Below are 19,414 nucleotides of genomic sequence, written 5' to 3'. Positions count from 1 at the left end.
AAAGAAAGGGAAATTGTTTTATTTGGTGGACTGGAAGGGCTATGGTCCAGAAGATCGCTCCTGGGAGCCCCTAGAGAATCTAAAAAACTCCCCCAAAGTGCTAAAGACTTTTCATAATCGTTTCCCAGACAAACCAAAGCCAATTCCAATGGTGTTAGGGGGGATTCTACGGGGAGGGTACTGTCATGACACGCCTTCCCAAAGCCCAAAAAACGAGCTTAGAACACCCTCTGAGGAAACCCACCCCTGTCCCGTGCAACCTGCACGCCAGTACCTAAAAGGGAAGAAAGGGTTAAGCATGTAAGGTTTAATGTTCATAGTTATATGCATGTTTCAAACTACGTGTATTATGTTTGGCTGCAATATTCATGTGTTAATCCGTATAGACTTTCAAAGGGAAAAAGACGAGCTTTGGTGTTGCATCAAGGAAAGGAAAAAAGACGCGCTTTTAAAACCACACGCATCTTTTTGGTGCGCGATGCAGAAGGATTCAGCGCTCCAATCTCGGAGTGCTCGGCGGACTTTGGGCGTGGCACGCAGCCTTTCCCTGACGTCCTTGGGTGTGGCTAGACTATAAAAGTCACACCCAAGGTTCTGGAAGGCGCTTGGTCTTCAGAGTGTCCTGGAGCCAACACCTGCATTGAAGAGCTCGCGTTCAGCATCGGAGATCGGGGATTAAGTCAGAGTCAGCAATCAATGGACAGTTCAGACAGCTCGGATTGAAAGCTAAGTACTTGTTTCTCTTCAAGGCGCCCAACGCAAGGATCCAAGAGACTTGTTTTGAACTTTTGATTATTTTCAGGTTCTTCATTTGTAAAACAGGTTAAGGACTAATTCGAACCAGAATGTTTTGGGAATTCTTTTGTGAACCAAGGTTATTCTTCTGTAAACCAAGTTAAGGTTTAATTCGAGCGTTTTGTGAACCAAGTTTATTCTTCTGTGAACCAAGTCAAGGTTTAATTCGAACATGAATGTTAATGTTTGAAAACTTAGGTGATGCATGTAAAAATGTGTGTATAGATAATATTCATCCTCACAGAGCTTTCTGAAGTTTCAGCCGGAATCAATAGTTTTGATCTTATGGAAAAGTCGTGATAAACCTACCAAACAGGGAAAGGAAGTGAGTAGGATTATTTTTAAGTAATTATAAATAACAGGTAAAAGTGAGGGTTAAGAACAGTGCAAATAAGTGTTGTTTCTTTTCATAGGAGTTTAAAACTTAACACTGGAGGCGGACAAGTCAACCACCTTCAATTGAAAGACCTCAACCCTTGCACACACCACGACGACGACATCCTGGACGCGAAGACCTATCGAGTAGTTCGCAGGTAGGAGACCGCCTTCCCTAAAAGACAAGGAAGAGTTAGAGGAGTAGATAGGAGATTAAAGAGATCTAGACTCTTGCTAAAATTACATTCTTGTATATGTTTTCAGGTCGACTACTAGACCACAAGTAGCGTCAGATCCGGCCTCTCTCCCTGACTGCTACCCATCATCCTAGTGTGTTGATTAAGAATCACTGGCTGAAAAGGTAGGGTTTTGGGGGATTGGTCCATAGCGTCTCTGCAAAACCGATCAAGCACCTTACAGGTAAGGTTGGTGTTCAGTTCAGGTAAGAGTGCTTGATCATATCTGACAATAGGTCTCTATAGAATATACTAAACTTAATTGTGAGTGCCAGCTAGCTCAGAGGTCATTAGAAACATTCTCGAATACACAAGAAGGGATTAGTTTCTGACAACCACATAAACATGACAACTTTAAAGAACATATCTCTCAGAGTCGTGGAAACAATAGATAAGTATTTCATTCAGTCAATCGTGCATGCTTCGTTTCTACAGAGTTGCAGAGAAATAGTGAGACGGACATTTTCAATAAAAGGTTTATTGAACAGTCTTCTTTTGCATGCAAGAGAGGTGAACTGCTACAAACGTTAGACAGAATGCAAGGTATAATGCTTACAGCGAGAATAGTGTTATAAAATAGTACTGTAATAGCATTGTATGGTTTCTAAGCCATATGAAAATACATACTTAAATAACATAGACTAAAATACTCAACTGGTGCTTCTAAAATACACCTACCCCAATGTACCTAACCTAGATCTTGTATGTGGGAAGAAGTAAGTATGGTCTTTAGCATAGGTTTAGTTTTTGCCAAGAATCTACCAAAGGTTTCTCTTGATTCTAATCAGCTCCATACCTTTAGAATGAAGATGGTCTGGTATCTATGTTTTGGGACTCGATTTCCCAACACCCCGCTGATGCCTGATGGTGCGGCTAAACAGCTATAGAGGAGATCAGCCCAGGTTCACCCCCTCGGCCGTCACCTACACAACCGAACATTGGGCACAGTTCTTCCCATCTCCCCGCCGTGTCTCCTTCCTCCCACTCCCTTTGACGAATTACTGTAACATTTTTTTTTGCCTGTGTTTTACTGCACTCTGGTAACAGATGTAATTTTTAACTTGTAACTAAATGATCCTCATGTAAAGCGCTCTGATACCTACTGGTCTGGCCAGCACTATATAAAACTTCAAATAAATATATAGATAAATAAGTATCACAATTGATGCGTGTCCGGTTGGCTTAGGGACTATTCTCACTCCGAAGAAAGGTAATTGCGCACACACAGTAGCGTCTGAGTCAAAAGGGTTATGGGAGATGGAATTTGTAATATTCTGTCATTGGAAAGGAATTTCTAACTTGCTGGTAGGCGATTGAAAAGTTTAAGTCCTATGTGGCTACAGACAGATCATAACCCATTAGTTTCCATTCTTGGTGGGGGTGGAAGCAAATTTTTCACTGAATATCTCTCCCAGATCCCTTGCAATGGTGATAAAGACTCTGAAGATTGTCTGCTGCTTTGCTAAAAATTCCCAACTTTAGTGTGTACCAAGAAGGTGACTGGATGGAACTGATAAGAGAGGCCTTTTTTGGGCTAAAGTTCCCTAAAATATTTGCTTTTCCCCTAGACCTTTCTTCTGACAATTGTTGCCAACTTAGATATTTTGGACACTTTGCCACTGCCAAACAGTGTCAAAGTGCAAGTGCTCCCTGTGTACAGTGTAAAGGTAATTGGTTGTCCAAAATTGGTATGTTGTATTACTAGTGAAGTCCCTAGTAAAATGCACTATGTGTGCCAGGGCTAGTAATGCAAATGCTACTTGTGGGCCTGCAGCACTTATTGTGCCACCCACTCAAGTAGCCTAGAAAAGGGAACTCAGGCCTGCCGTTGCTGGGCCCGGACACAGTTTGTGAAACTGCCATGTTGTTCTGTCAAGTGGACTCACTTGCCAGACCTTTCCCTTTCCATTTCTGTGCACCTATGACACCCTTATGGTAGGTCTAGGGTCCCCCCTGAACAGGGTGTAGTGCATGTGAAAGGTAGGACATGTACTAGGGTGTATGTCATGTCCTGACAGTGAAATAATCACCATTTTGTTTTCCCTGTTGAAAGGCTATCTTGCCCATTAGAATATAATGGGAAGGCTGTGCAATATGTTTTCCAGCCTATCTTCCCAAGGCCTTAAGATGGAACTGTGAAGTTTAGTATGCCTGAACTCACCTTGCAATAACACATCTTTTTATGAAGATGGTTTTTGCATTATGTGTTTGTAAGCCACTCTTTCAGAAGTGGCTGGGTTTTTGTTCTTTAAACATCTCTGTGTGTCTCTGCCTGGTTGTGGATTGACTGGCTGGATTTGAAAGCAATAGGATCTGGGGAATGTCTTTACCCAGGGGAGGATGTAAGACAACACAGGCTGACCTGTGTCTGAAGTGTAGGGGAGGAGACGCCCCTAGAGGTAAAGAGGCCTGGGCTGGTGCTATAAAACAATTGTCCCATCTCCTGCTGAGTTATTGAGAATCAGACCCCCACTAATCAAAGGAAGAAGGTGTCACTGGTGGGGGGGCACCCAGAACTGGTTTGAGCAGGGGTTAGTGTCCCCTGGAACACAAAGTCTTCAAAGCCATTGAGGGGAATAACTATGCGAGCTGAAGCCCCTGAAGTTTGGAGAATGGCTTGATCAAGTGTGAAAAAGACTGTAGCTATTTTGTGGTCAAGACGACCTTTGTCAACGAAGAAACAACTGAAGAGACCGATGGATCAGACTGCTCTTGCTGTGTGATCTGGGGCTGGCCTGCAGTTTGCTATTTCAACCACGGAAAGTCTAAAGGGATTTTTCTGGGTGCTGTGTTCCCTTCTTGAAGGACTTTGCGGTGTGCTGTGTCCTGAAGTAGCTGTCCCCAAGGACCTGAAGTGAGCTGCCTCCCTGTTCAGAAACACAGGAACACAAAAGTTTCCAGAGAAGACTCTCACAAACGCTGTGTGCGTGTGATCTGTCAAGCCTGAGATGTTCATATTGTGTGCCATGTGATCTTGGGCACGTAGAGTTCCAAACGAGACTCATCGATGCAGTGTGTATGCTTGGTGCAGCCTGAGTCCTTCGAGAGGATCGTCCTGTGAGTGTGCGCACCGAGAAGCAAGTAAGTCTCAGTGACGCAGTGTGCATGTGCTTGGTGCAACCTGAGACTTTCGCATGGATTGGCCCGTGATCGTGCACACAAGAAGGGCAAGTGTGTTGCAGCGATGCTGTGTGCGTGTGCTGTTTGCAGCCTGAGACCATCGCCAGGGGTGCCCTGTGATCAGGGCACCCGAAGATCAAGCATGTCTCGAGCAACGCTGTGTGCATATGTTTTCTACAGCCTGAGACCTGCGCAAGTTGGGCCCTGCGATCGGGGCACCAGAAGATAAAGTGTGTCTCCGCGACGTGGAGTATTTATGTATGTATTCCACATTTATAGAGCGCACTGCAACCCCACGGGCATCCTGGCGCGTGTGCTTTATACCGCCGGAGACCTGCACAGGTTGTGCCCTGTGATCGTAGGCACCAGAAGATCAAGTGTGTCTCAGCGATGCTACGTGCATGTGTCATGTGCAACCTGAGACCCTTGTGAGGAGTTGTCTGGTTATCGTACACCCGGAGTCCAGTGAGTCTCATTGACTCTGAATGCGGGTGTAGAGTGCAGAGTGGGATCTTCCCATTGCCCGGAAATTCAGAGAGATTGCATCGGAGGCCCAAGGCACTGGAGAGGATAGTGGGTTTGTGTCCCCCAGGTAACATGTGTCAACTCCTAGTGTGGGGCGCGGGCTCGGAAGGAGATGCTCTTGGCCTCTTTCTCTGTCCTGCAATGCAAGCCTCTGCTTCGGCTCGAATCGTTCATATGTGCCAAGGGAGTGGCAGCACTGGAGGTAGAAGTGTGAAGCTGCATTCATTGTGTTATATCTTACCCATGTGGGGGGGGGGGGCAACTGTAGCCAGGGACTAACCGCAAGTCAGCACGAGTGGGGGAGAGACCTCCGGAGGCACCATGAACGGTGCTGGAGTAAATTACGTATTGCATTATTCCTGTATAACGGAGTATCTGATGATTGTATGATGCGTTGCCTACTTTCTGCACAACAAACTGCTTGTTTGTCGTATTTCCCATTGCATTATTTTTGCCTAACAAACTGCCTGATAGGTGTGTTATGCATTGCACTAGGCTTGCATAATGAACTGCCTGATAGATGTGTTATCCCTTGTCTTAGTGCTGCATCATGAACTGCCGGATTGTCGTATTACACATTTCAATAGTGTTGCATACTGAACTGCCTGATATATGTGTACTGCATTGCATTAGTTTCGTATAACGAACTGCCTGATAACAGTATTACACGTTACATTGCTTTTTCCTAACAGAGTATCTGAAGGGGACTGTACGCATTGCCATACTGGAGCATTACAGTTTAAAACATTGTTGCATTCTACACTGCATTACAGTAACCGTACAAATCGCCAGATAGCCGTTTTACGATACGCGTTATTCTTATGTTATGAACTACCTGATTGTTCCTTAACAAACTATTATTACGACATTAGGATTACATAGGATTGTTTAGTATAGCTCAATAGTAGGAGGCCAGGGGGAGCTTTACCCCGACGCATATATTTTGGTTTAGTATTGTGTAGTCGCATCGTATATCTGTGGTCGCATCGTATATCTTTTCATAAACTTGTTTTTCCATGAAACTTGTGTGGAGTTTATTTGTGGCGTCATCATTGGGTTGCTGTGAGCGTGATTGCAAATACTTTATACATTGGCCTTGAAGATAAGCCCGGCTGCTTGTGCCAAGCTACCAAGGGGGTGGAGCAGGGGCTATCTCTAGAGGCGACCTGTCTTTCCCTACGTTGGGGGCTCATGGGTCCCTGTTTGGCCTGCGGTACCTACCTCAGCAAACCAAGGATCCAGGGATTCTAAAAGTGGGGGAAAAACTTCTCTTGAAGACGGGCTACCTTTGAGATTGAATATGTTGATTCAGCCACATTCAGTGAGAAACACTACTATTTGCAATGCTCATGAGGGACATCTGGTCTCATCTCTCACTAAATATCATGTCGGTGAATCTTTTTGGTGGCCACAAAAAGACGTGGAAGTGAATAAGGGAATAGATAATGTTTTTGGGTTCAAATGACTCATTGCCAGATTGTGCAATGTTTTTCATTGTGCTAGTTGATTATTTTTTTAAATGGCCTGGACTCAAAAGGGTCAAGGAGCCTAACACTAGTGCAGTTATGCAGTTATAAAGAGAAGTTTTCTTGAGGGAGGGATTCCTTCAATTTCTCCTTTCTGACAATGGTACCCAATTTGCTAGTAGGGAACTTCAAGTTTTTCTGCAGTGGTATCAACCATCTCAGAAGTACCTTCAATCAACCACAGACAAATGGTATTGTGGAGAGGATGAATTGTGTGGTCGGTGAGTGCACTAAGTGGGCAACATGGGGGAACCATGATATTGTGAAGTCTGTATGCAGCATGCTATGGCTTACAGAACAATATTGTATTGAACTATCAAAGGGTCTCCTTTTGATCTCTTGGGGGGCAGGAAAGCCAATACTAACTTTAACCCAGCATGGATGGCTCAAGAGTGAGTCTGAAGTGGGGCAACTGATGGCCTTAGTTAAATTAAATGTTAGTCATGCACAAGAGAAGCAAAGGACTGGTACGACAGTAAGAAAATGCTAAACTTGCCAAAGTAAATATTGGTGATTAGATTCGCTTCAAGTTGGCTATTCATTTGAAGAAGGGGAAGAGCAAATGTACGGAACCGGTGAGAGTGGAATAAATGTGGTAATGCCTTTATGGTAAATGGTGGACACTGGTGAAATCTTGCAAAAGTGGTCAATGTGGGCAATCGATGTGAGAGTGAGGAGAGTAAAGGTAGAGATGAACATGGTTAGGTCCCTGCTCACACTAGCACCCCTGACCAGGTGCTGAATGAGAATGCTCAGAGTGATTGCGGAAATGAATGTGATAAGATCCCAGCTCACACTAGCACCCATGACTGTGTGTCGGATGTGAACTCTATGAAGAAAATGTTATGTAAAAGAATAGTTTTATGTAGAAGTACCAGGTACATTGTTAGAACCAGCAGGTTTCTTATAAAAAACGTATTTCCCCCTAATGAATATATTTTCCTACTTAACACAGTGTTTGCTCAAGTTTGAGGTTGGTATGTTGCATTTATTTTTCTGTGTTTTCTTGCTGTGTGTTTTTGTTGTCTGGACCCTTTCCCTTTTACTTTGCATTGCCTTTACAGTCAAGATTTGGTTATTGTTGGGAGCAGCGAAGATGTGTTGTACCTTAGCTTGTTTCTAGATCAGTTTATCTTGCATTGGAGCCTTATGGATGTAGGATTCCTATGCAAGAATGCCATTATGTAAATGTTTAGAATGTTAGGATTTGAAGTGTGGTAGTGACCAAGATGGTAGCAGAGGAGCTCCGGTGTCTGTTGATCCTCTGCTTCTGTGCAGCTCTTTGTGTGAAATAGAGTTCAATTGTACTCATCTCAGTTTCCGAGAGTACTTACTACACACCCCTATGGACCTGATTAATTTATCTGGTTGTGGCATTCATCCTCTTTGTGTTTTAAATGCCAGTCCTGTCTTGTGTATGTTCTCTAAAGGAAGGAGCCCATGCCAAGATATATATACAAATGCAAGTGTTAATGAGTACAGAATAACTAAAGAAGAGAGGATATATCAAGGAAAGCCAATTGTATTTCAAAGACAAGATTGGTGGGAATGGTGTATTGTTTCTCCACGGGCATGAATGTGGACATGTTCGTTTTTAGCTGTTTTAGTTGCTTCTGTTACCTCATTTGGTTAATTTGTTGCCTGTTTACCAAATCTATTTTTTGGGTCACTGACTGGTTACCAATAACAATAGTTGTGACTGTCAGTTGTTTAGGGGGAATGTAGGGTCCATGCTGCCTCTGTGATTGATGTGATGCAGGCATGTGACCCAAGCTTCTTCAAAAGTGCTGGAATCTACCCTGCACTGAACAAGCATTTCATTATATTTCTGGCATATTGGGGGCATATTATCAAGGACGGCAGTAAAATTATTGCTGGTTTAGCGGCAGAAAACAGCCGCTAATGCGGCGATAATGGGCTTGATAATATGCCCTGGAGAATTCCAATTGAAGCCCATGTTCACACCAGAACATGGGCTTCTTTCGGAATTCTCAAGGGATATTATCAAGCCCATTATTGCCGCTTTTGATAATATTCCCCATTTGAAACTAAGTCCGTGCAGGTCAGGAGACACCAGGACATGATGTAGGATTAAAAACTATTATTAAGTCCAAGTTCTCTTTTTTTTTTTTTGTTTAAGAAATTTTTATTAAGCAATAAAGGGTGATACAAGAAATATGTCATGAAAAATTAGGAAAAAGTACATATGAGTGTAATAACAATGAAAGACAACAATCTACAGTAATTTATAAAGAGAGGAAGAGAAAAGAAAAAGGTATGGACAGATAGAAAGGAGAGAGGAGAGGATCAGAAAGGAGAGAGGAAAAGGGAGAAAGCAGAAGACAGAAAAAGAGGAGAGAGGAGAGAGATGAAAGAAGAAAGAGAAAGAGAGAAGGAGGGATCATGAGGGATGAGAAGCACGCAGTAGAGGGGGAGGATTGGAAGAGAGGTATGAAGTAAAGGGGAGCCATAGTAAGTCAGATTTAATTTTCAAAGGAACAGAGGTAGAAGAGGCAATAGAAATTCTATGTTCGTCACAAATATAATTCCACCAAGTGTGGACCGAGAGTTTCGAATTATCTTTCCAACACGATAACACAACTTTAAATGCAAGAGCAATAAAAAGATCTAACAGTTTAGCAGAAGAAGGTGTAAGAATATCAATATCATCAGCTAAGGAACCTAAAAATATGTGTATAAAGGACAATTGTGAAGAAAAAGATAACATTTTCATGCATATATTCCAAACATTAGTCCAGAAAGACAAAACTGGGGAACAATAGTAAAGTTGGTGTGGTAGAGTACCAGGAACTGTGGAACAGGACCAACACAAAGGAGAAGATGTTGGAGAAAATTTATGAATAGTAACCGGGGTAATAACAACTCTGTGATAAATAAAAAGTAAGGATTGGGTAATGCGTGCAGCAACAGAAACTTTAAAGAGGCGAGACCATAAACGATCCCATAACGCAGTGTCAAAGGAGACATCCAAATCATTTTCCCAAGCAATCTCCACTGTAGACTTAGTTCGGACAGAGCAGTTAGATAATAAGAGCGAATACACAAGAGCAGCTTTGGGTTGTTGGGAAGAGAAGAGAGGGTAAAGTGGAGTGAGAGGAGTGAAAGAAGAAAAGGAGTCGGAAGAGGAGGATAATGAGGATAGATGAGACTGAATAGCAGAATTTATAATAGAGTATTCAGCAAGAAAAGAAGAAGGTAAGTTAAACTTAGTTTGTAGGTCTACAAACGAGAGGAGAGTAGAATCAAGAAAAAATTGATGTACAAACATGATATCCTTTTCTTTCCAGTGTTTAAAATAGAATGATTTACCTTTATATCTGAGAAATTTGTTGTACCAAACTACAGATGATAAAAAACATTGAAGAGGGGAAAGGGAGGAGGAAAAAACACTTTGCAATGTAGATTGGCAATATTTCAAAATAGGGTATTTGGATATAAAGGTACAATTTGTCATGAAAGGAACATGTTGAAATGAGAAATCCTTCAGAAAGGAGCGTTCTAAGAGCACCCATTTAGGAACAGGAGTGTCAAGGAAATCATAAGCTAATGAGAAGGATTGTTTGATGAGGAAGGCAGAGTGGTAAGAGCAAAAATCAGGGAAACGAACACCACCCTCATTTTTAGGACGCATTAACTTATGTAGTCCTATGCGGGGATGTTTATTGGACCATAAAAATTTTGTACACACTGAGTTGATACGGGAAATATAGGATTTAGGAATTTTGAAAGGGAGCATAGATACTGTATATAAAACATGAGGGGTAATCATCATTTTGATGGTGTCCAATCTGCCCCACCAAGAAAGAAATAAGGGAGACCAAATCTGTAAAAGTGATTGAATTTTGTTAAGTAACGAATCAAATGTAAATTTAAGGGTGTCTTTTAGAGAGGAAGAGAACCATATACCGAGGTATTTAATTTTAGATGGGCACCATGCAAAATCAGTGTTACTGAACATATATTGAAAACACAAAGAATTAAGGGGAAGAACTTCAGTTTTGGAGAGGTTGAGCTTATATCCCGATATAGAGGAATATAACTGAACTTCATCTAAAAAGGGCGGAAGGGAAGATTCAGGGTTAGACATGTATATGAGGACATCGTCAGCATACGCTGAGAGTTTAGCTTCAATAGAGGAGAATTTTAAACCAGTTATATGAGGGTTGGAACGAATACGTTGCAAAAAGGGTTCAAGGCAAAGGATAAATAATAAAGGGGAAAGGGGACATCCTTGTCTTGTGCCTCTTGTTAAAGAGAAAAATCTGGAAAATTGGTTATTAACAAAAATACTAGCACGAGGGGAAGAGTAAAGGAGTTTAACTAATGCTATAAACTTTGGACCGAAGCCAAACCAAGTAAGGGTTTGAAACATGTATTGCCAATTAATACGATCAAAAGCTTTTTCAGCATCTAGGGATAGGGCCGCCAATGGGACTTTGACATTTTTACTATAAGAGAGGACATTGGAAAAAAGACGTGCGTTATCAGCAGCAAGTCTGCCCTTGACAAATCCCACCTGATCTGTATTGATTAAGCGTGGTATAATAGAATCGAGGCGAGAGGAAAGAATTTTAGCAAAAATTTTACAATCATAATTAATTAAGGAAATGGGGCGGAAATTTTTACATTGGGTATGATCCTTATCAGGTTTCGGGATGATGACAATGAGGGCGTCTAAAAAGGAACCAGAGGCCTTAGTATCAGAGATAAAGGAGTTAAATAATTGAAGGAGTTTGGGAGCAAAAAAAGAATGAAAGGCGGAATAAAATTCAATCGGAAGGCCATCAGGACCAGGGGCTTTTGATTTTTTAAGGGAATGAATGGCTGAGGTAATCTCTTGGAGGGTAATTTCACGTTCTAAGTGCGAAAATTCATCAGGAAGGGCTGGAGGAGAGGGAAGACCATCAAAAAAAGTTGTTAGGTTGGCATCTGTAGGACGAGTGTCATCTGTATATAAAGCTTGGTAGTAATTGTGGAAAACTTCAGCAATATCTTCATCAGAGGTAACCAGCTTATTGAGTGAGTCATTAAAAATTGGGCCAATAGCTTTACGTTCCGATTTGATTTTCAAGTAGTTGGCCAACATTTTGCCTGCCTTGTTCTGACCCCCATGGTATTTAGATTTTATTTTAAGAAGTGTATGACAAGCTTCATTGGTGATAATTTTATTTAGGTCAGTTTTGGCCAAAATCAGGTCCTGAAGGGCAGAAGGGGATTTGGAGGAGAAATATGTATGTTCAAGGGTTTTAATATGTTTAAGTTGGTCTTCATACTTTTGCTTGTTAAGCTTCTTTTTGGCAGAGACATAGGAAATCGTAAAAGCACGAAAAGAAGCCTTAAAAGCATCCCAGGTATTAGGAATGGAAGTGTCAACGGGGTTATTAAGGGAAAAATATTCATTAAAAAACTCAGTACATTTTTTCATGAAAGTGGCATCTGATAAAAGAAAAGAGTTAAATTTCCATCGACTGAAAGTGGATGGAGTAATGGATAAATCCAGGGTAGTATAGACCGGTGCATGGTCAGAAATAAAGATAGAGCCAATAACAGATTTTTGAAGGGAGGGAAGGAGAGACTTACTAACCATAATATAATCAATCCTTGAGCGTGTGTGGTGAACATTAGAAAAAAAAGTATATTCAAGTAAATCAGGATTACACACTTTCCAAGAGTCATGTAAAGGTCGAGAGGCAATGGCAGATTGAAAGGCCTTATGGGTTTTATCAGGTTGAAATTTACTGGAAGATAATCGGTCTGAAAAAGGATCTAGCCATTGGTTAAAGTCACCAGCAACGATGAAGTTAGGGCAATCAATGGATGAAATAAGCAATTTAATATCTTTCCAAAATTTGGGATCTGGACGAACAGGACCATAAATATTTAATAAGACCATCGTCTTGTTCTGAATAACAACCTTTGCCATTGCCCAACGACCTTCATCATCGTTTTGAGAGGAGATAATTTGAGCATTCAAAGACTTATGAAATAATATAGCAACCCCCCCTTTTTTGTTGACAGCAGGAGAAAATACAACTTGACCCACCCATTGTCTTTTCAATTTAAGGGAATCAATGTCTGAGCAATGAGTTTCCTGAAGAAAGGCAACCTGTGAATGAAATTTGGTTAAGTGAGACAATACCTTCTGACGCTTGACAGGATGACCAAGACCACGAACATTCCAAGAGACAAAATTACACATGTCGGATGAAGGGAGGAATGGGCGAAGAGTGGGTGCAACACACAGCAAGGAGGTCACTACATAGAAGGAGACAAAAAATAACGGTTAAACTTCTGGGTAGGGTAACGCTCATTTCAAGAGGGGAAAGAAAAGTCAGGTAGCATGGGAAAAAGATATATAAAAGTAAAGAAAACAGCAGAGGAAGCCTGAGAAGAAGGAAGCAAGAAGAAAGAGTGAAAAGAAAAAAAGAGGGAAGAGACAGAAAGATGGAGAGATAATGAAGAAACAGACCAAGGCACACAGGCTTGATCTGAGAAGAAAACAGTAACCAAAACATGCGAGACGTGGGTACACCAGGGAGAGGACATGACCCATAAGCAAACCAGATACGGACATATGAGAAAGGACATATACAAAGATGTGAGAGAGAGGGTACTAGCAAGGAAGAAAGGGGATACACGATAAGAGCGGATATATGACTGGAAGGAGTGAGTTTAGAAAAGGAGAAACATTGAAAAACGAAAAGACATTAGCTGGCAGTTTCCATGGTAGAAGGAGTGATACTCATCAAATAGTCTCGAAGTTTCTGAGGATCATCATACGACTTGGTACGCCCATTATGTGTGATCTTGCAGAAACAGGGATGAAGAATTCCATATTGAATATTGAGTTGACGCATCGTGGGACGAAGGTTCAGGAATTCCTTGCGACGAGCGTTGGTAGCAGAAGAGAGGTCTTGAGAAATGAAGATGTTGTGGCCAGACCACTGAAGGTGACGTTTGGCCCTGGCAGCTTTTAGAACATTCATGAGTTCGGTGAACTCCAAGAATAGCATGATGATTCCACGTGGTTTGGTTGCGTTGGAGTTGATACGGCCAAGACGATGTGCTCTCTGGATGTTGAGAGGATGAGTCGATGGGGAGAGTTCCAAAAGTTCCTGAAGAAGTTTTCGAATAAAAGAGACCATGTCGGACCCCTCCAAATTTTCCGGAACACCATAAACGCGTAGGTTGTTGCGTCTATTTCTATTTTCCAAATCCTCAGTGTGCAATTTGAGCTTATGAATTTCTTGTTCCAAAAGTGGAATCTTGGTTGAGAGGTCTTGGACATCGCTGACACGTTGCTCTAAGTTCAAAACCTTATTTTCCATGACAACCCATCGTTCCTCGATTTGTTGAAGTTTAGCGTTGGTAGCAGACATAAAAGGTTGAAGACCTCGCACCTCCTCAAGAATTGAGTCAAGAACAGGATTGTTCGAAGTGTTTATAGGGGAGGGAGGATCATTCTTTTGCCTTTTAGGTTTTGTTCCTGTTTGCGACAGTTTCGGCGAAGTAGAGAGATTCGCCATAATGCAGGCTGAAGGAAGGAAGTTGTGACCAATGCTGCTGTCGACAATAAAATATAATGTGAACGCCCAAATGTAATAGGTGCACACCTTGTGGCAAAAAAGAGGACACTGAAAGGCACTATTGAGCAATGCGCAGTTGAAAAAACAGCCACACGAGGACAAACAATAGGCATTCACTGATTTGAATAGTTGACAGTATGGCAAACCTTCATGGCGTCATGGAGTGTAGAGTCAAAGAAATGTAGCGCCAAGCCATTCACCAGGCAGCACGAACAACGCATGGTGGAAGTGGAAACATACCGATGGTAATTGGATAACAAAGGAACAAGAAGCGTGTAGTAACGCTGAGGTAAAAGTCAAGTGTGCGGGCAAAACATACATAGCACTTCAAATATGGCATGAGAAAAATGGCGGCACCTTTTCCTGTCAGAGAGCGTAGAGTTATGCAAGAGCATAATTAAAAGGCAACCAAAAAGGCCAGGAACAGCAAAAAAGACGAGATGTAGTGCATAATATGGGCAAAGTTGAAGGATAATGCCCAGCAGTAGGAAGGGAGATGCAGCAGAGAGCAAAAAACGGCAACACGGGCGCAGCGCACAAAATGGCGGCCGCCCGCGCTGCGTCTGAAGGAATGATTACCGCTGTGCAGTCAGGGTCCTCCCTGCACGAAAACCACCTCCGATGGCTGCATTTGGGTCGCGTTGCCTTCCGCTGTCCACGGAGCCGCTTCCGATGGCAAAAGAGCAGGTTATAACGCTCTCACGGCATCTTCAAAGAAAGTCCGACACGGAGCTCACGGGAAGAGCGTCTTCTCCGTCCGGCGCGCAAGCCACGCCCCCCCCAAGTCCAAGTTCTCTTTGAAGGTGTTATTTCTGAAGAAGAATGTTTGCTCTGGGATTACGCTACTTAAAGGTACCTTCTTCCTGTCACTTTCTGCATTAACATGTGTGATACTCTCTTTACTAGGTTTCATCCTGGTCTTAAAATATGTTTGAACAATATGATTAACCTTTTTGAGCTGCTGTCGTGGAACATTATTATGAAAGAACAGTTTGATGTGCCCCATTAACAGTGCAGCCAGTTCTTTAAGTAGAATATTTACACTGTTAAATCTTTTTAGCAAACATTCTTTCTTCGCATTGAATATGGTATTTTTTATATATTTGGTAGGGGGTTCTCAATAGGCTTTTCTAGACCACCACTGCCTTCCTTACCACTAAACAAATGATTTCATGCTAAATCTGGTTTCAAGTGATGTATTTCCTTGACAAAGACACAAAGAGTGCTTCTGTGGCATGCAGCTATAAAATCGTCATTTCAAATAAAATAACTGCATCTGTACATACTAATAATATGCAATTGCAGCCCATTACACAGGCATGACGGAGGAGTATGCGGGCTACACATGCACACACATACACTCACACATATACATGCACATTCAGTCAGACTCCCATGCAGTCACAAGCATTCAAGTATATACGCACCTTTTACAAGCATGCACACCCGTTCACAGCATGCATGCACAAAGAAACATACATTCATACATACACCCACGTATATTCACACACCAAACATTTAAAAAACACACACACACAACTTACCCACGGAAACAGTGAACTTAGGTGGGGATAGGGAAGCCTCCAAGGTTTCTGAAGGGCTCGGACTGCAGCCTCCTCTTACTGGCTTACTTTGAGAGGAGTCAGTCCCTACTTTGGTAGTGACTGGTGTTGATTCCACCCACTCTGTAACAAGTGTTATGATTAACACTTGCCCCATGGCACTTTCGAGCTTACAACTGAAGCACCCAGGTCTGAGACTATCAGTGACGCTCCTCCTCATCATGAGAGGAAGGACCTTACAGCGAGCGCTCTGCTGGGCTGTAGAGGTCATGACCCCCAGGTGTTGTGACATTTCAGACTCGCAGTCAGCCAGGTGCCAGCATTTAGGGCATGTACAAGGCCTGGCAACTTGTCCTAAACATAAAGTGTGTCTGTCAACCTTGCCTTGGCTTAGCTTGACACGCACTTTTTATGTCTGCCAATGGGTGGGGTGGCGGGGCTTGTCAGCCCATAAGGACAGACGTTGGCTGCTAACATTACAAAACAACCTCTGATGCCTATGGCTTTAGAAGGTAACTCTATGCACAGGGCCCTTGAAAACTTGATAAAGTGTGAATATTCTCGTAAAACTTAAAAATAATTAGTAAAGCGCAAACTAATCCCCCTAAGAGTCTTAATGGGAAGGTTAAGTCAGGTACTGCCCAGAGTCACACCATGCTGAACGGAGCTGCCGGCGCTGAGGATCAAGCCATGAGCTCCACGATCTGAAGTTAGTTGCTCTGGTTGATGTTCCTTTTTTTTATTTTTAAATGTTTTATTTGGCAAACAAGTAAAAAAAAAGAGATACAATACATATTCTTAAACGTACACTTTTGAGTGATAACAGGGATATGTCATGAGTTCAGAATGTACAGCAGATACTAAAACATTGGCCCACTTTATGTAAAAAAAAAAACAAATAAAGAAGAACATTCCGTCTTTGATCCTTAAAAGTTGTAATTATAGAAAGACAAGAGGTACAGCTTGTATCCTTAAAGGTTATGCAAAATTAATCCATATCTTTTCTATTTTCACTACAGACTTTCGACCTCTGCCCTTAGCAAGGGCACCTCTGCCCTTAGCAAGGGCTCTCTGGTTGATGTTCCATACCTCTCATCAGGTTTGCAGTTCTTAATCTAAAAAAACCGAATCTAAACTAAATCTAACAAAATAACACGGCTTTTAATATACAGCTCTTTGATCCTGACAAGCATCAATGCCAATGGCTCAATGTCAAAACCTAATTGGCAGATATGTTCTTTCGATATGTATCAAAAAAGAAACATTTAAATATTTACCATAGTTTTATGAGTGTCTTACCTGTGAGCAGGTATCTTCCTGTTCCCTGCAATGAGAATAACATCACAGAGCTGTTGTTGCTTTAAGTAGCTTTCCATCTTTCTGAAGGTTTGCTCAGCATGGTGTACTGCTTGATAGAACTCCTCGGAGGTACTGGAGTCCATATCACCTGGAGCGACCGGAGGACAGCCAATAGCTGACAGTCTGCAAACCACAAATAAAATGTAGTTTTCAGTAAGTGCCATGAAATGTCTAAGCTCTGATCGGCGCATACTTCGGAAAACTGAGAGGAAAGACAATGCTTCTTCTTACATCTTTAGAAAAAGTAAGTGCAGGTTTTTAGGTTTAAGTAAATATAAGAATGCATCCCGTTGTGCCCTTCTAAAGCCTCAGATGGTAAATTATCACATTTCTAACTTCTGAGCCAGTAGTTCTCGAATGGTCTTGGCGTTTTGTCTTTTTTGTCACGTGTTCCTTACACGGAGAATCAGTCTCAATATTGAGGAAGTCTCTCTGCACTCAAACATAGTTAAGGCATATTACTGTACGTAACAGTCAAGTTATCAGAACTGTTGTGGCATTATCATATGTTGTGAAAAAAGTATAAATAACGTAGCAACATCAAATGCAGAAAATAAATATTATAACTGTGTAATTTATTAAACAAGACAAGGTACAGGGGTAATACAAACATATCCAACGTTCTTGCAGAAAAGAGTTTTGTGAATAATAAATAATTTACCTTGCGGACACTCAAAATTTGACAATAAAACAGAGCTAGGTAAAGACGCATCGGTCGAGCTTTACACAAGTAAACACATTTTTTTCATAAAACAGTTGTATATTCGTGATTTCTTTGGTGTGTTGTGCTCCCTGCGTTCCACTTCAGAATGCCACACGAAACAAAGTGAGGAAAAAGTTTCTGAGCGGTATCTGCATAAATTTATTCATATTTTTTAAATCCCTTTGTGCCAGGAGGTCTGCTGGGGTCTATTACTTGTGCATCTTGAAATGCAGTCATTAGATCCTGAGTTTGGAAGACAGAGACCTTGTGGATTGGCAATCGACAACTGGTCATTGGATGGCTGAAGAAGCAGATCATTTTTCAGATCTCGCCTGATTCTGAACTGGTCTTTTCAGTTATGCTTGTTTTGTCCCACCTTTCAATGCATCATAGTCTATACTTCGAGCTTCATTTTCCGAAGGTTATACCTGTTGCACTCTTTCATGGAATGCCTATGCAGGGAGAGAAAAGGTCAAATTGTCTGAATATTCCCGGCTATTAGACAATTTTTTCTGCTCAGTATTTAGCAGCTGAAGTATCTTCATGAACGTTTAACAGGAGCCCAAATATAACCTTTGAAGAAGCCCAACACGGAGAGCACAAAGTAAAGTACCATGTCCATATTAGGAGCAATGGTGCGACTTTGCGAAATATTTGGAAATTAAGGGGCAGATGTATCAAGATTCCGATTTGCGAATTCTAAATAGCGTTTTTTTGCGAATCGCTATTAAGAATTCTCAAAATGGAATGTATGTACAAAATCACTATTTATTAGTGATTCCTTAATATTCTTTATTTGCGAATTCACATTTTGCGAATTCGCAAATAAAGAATAATTTCCAATGCATTCCTATGGGCCAGGAGGCAATTTGCAATTTTTTGATACATAGCAAATCATGCTAAAAGGCCTTTTGCGAGCCGCAAAGGCCGAAATTCTGCCAATTTCGGTCTTTGAGAGTCGCAAAAGCCTTGATACATCTGTCCCTAAGTTGCATACTCTTGGTTGGATAAAAGCATGCAATGGACCAAAAATTACTCCAGTGTTTGTTAATTCACTAGCCGAATTGGTACTGCAGTCTATTGGCTACTAAAAAGGAAGATGGTTTGCACATAGTTCATCAGTGAGAAAGGATGAGATCCCAGGTTTGATTTGACCAATCACTGTGTGATATAGGCTCCTCAGAGTACTCCTGGAAGGACAGTTGGTATTGGGTAAAAATTCCAGTCAAAGACTCCGATCATCCTTTCAAAAGCCATGGCAAGAGGTGGGGGGGGGGGGGGGGGGGGTCATTGACGGGCCCCACATTGCATTTATACCTTCATATATATTGGGCATAGCTATTCTTGTTGAATGCAGCAACTAGGAATGAAGTCAAACAAACAAGACTAGACCTTCTATAGCCATGTAGTCCTGTAGGTGTTGTAGGTTACATATGGTTTTGGGTGCTATTTAGTACAGGTCTTGTGAAATCTACAAGTATCCAGAAGAGCACTGTTTGGTTGGTTCTCTTTCTTGTCTGAAGCCAAAATGTTGGTTGTGAAAGAGGTCACAATTCTCATGGCACCATTTAAATTAGGTTGTCACTTTTCTTTTAAAAAATTCACC

The 19,414-nt window shown here is 41.7% G+C and overlaps 1 protein-coding gene across 1 annotated transcript in view; it reads right to left on the bottom strand.

Annotated features, from left to right (window-relative positions):
- Positions 1–19,414, bottom strand: part of KLHL1 (kelch like family member 1) — a 1,646,193-nt gene that overhangs the window by 1,096,742 nt on the left and 530,037 nt on the right. Inside the window, exon 2 of the mRNA XM_086934899.1 lies at positions 17,046–17,228. Within this exon, the coding sequence (XP_086791025.1) occupies positions 17,046–17,228 (183 nt within the window). The remainder of the gene's footprint in view (positions 1–17,045; positions 17,229–19,414) is intronic.

Source organism: Lissotriton vulgaris, chromosome 8 (genome assembly GCF_964263255.1).
Source record: "Lissotriton vulgaris chromosome 8, aLisVul1.2, whole genome shotgun sequence".
NCBI lineage: Eukaryota > Metazoa > Chordata > Amphibia > Caudata > Salamandridae > Lissotriton > Lissotriton vulgaris.
Note: the sequence above shows the minus strand (reverse complement) of the source record. Positions and strands in the feature narration are given on the sequence as shown.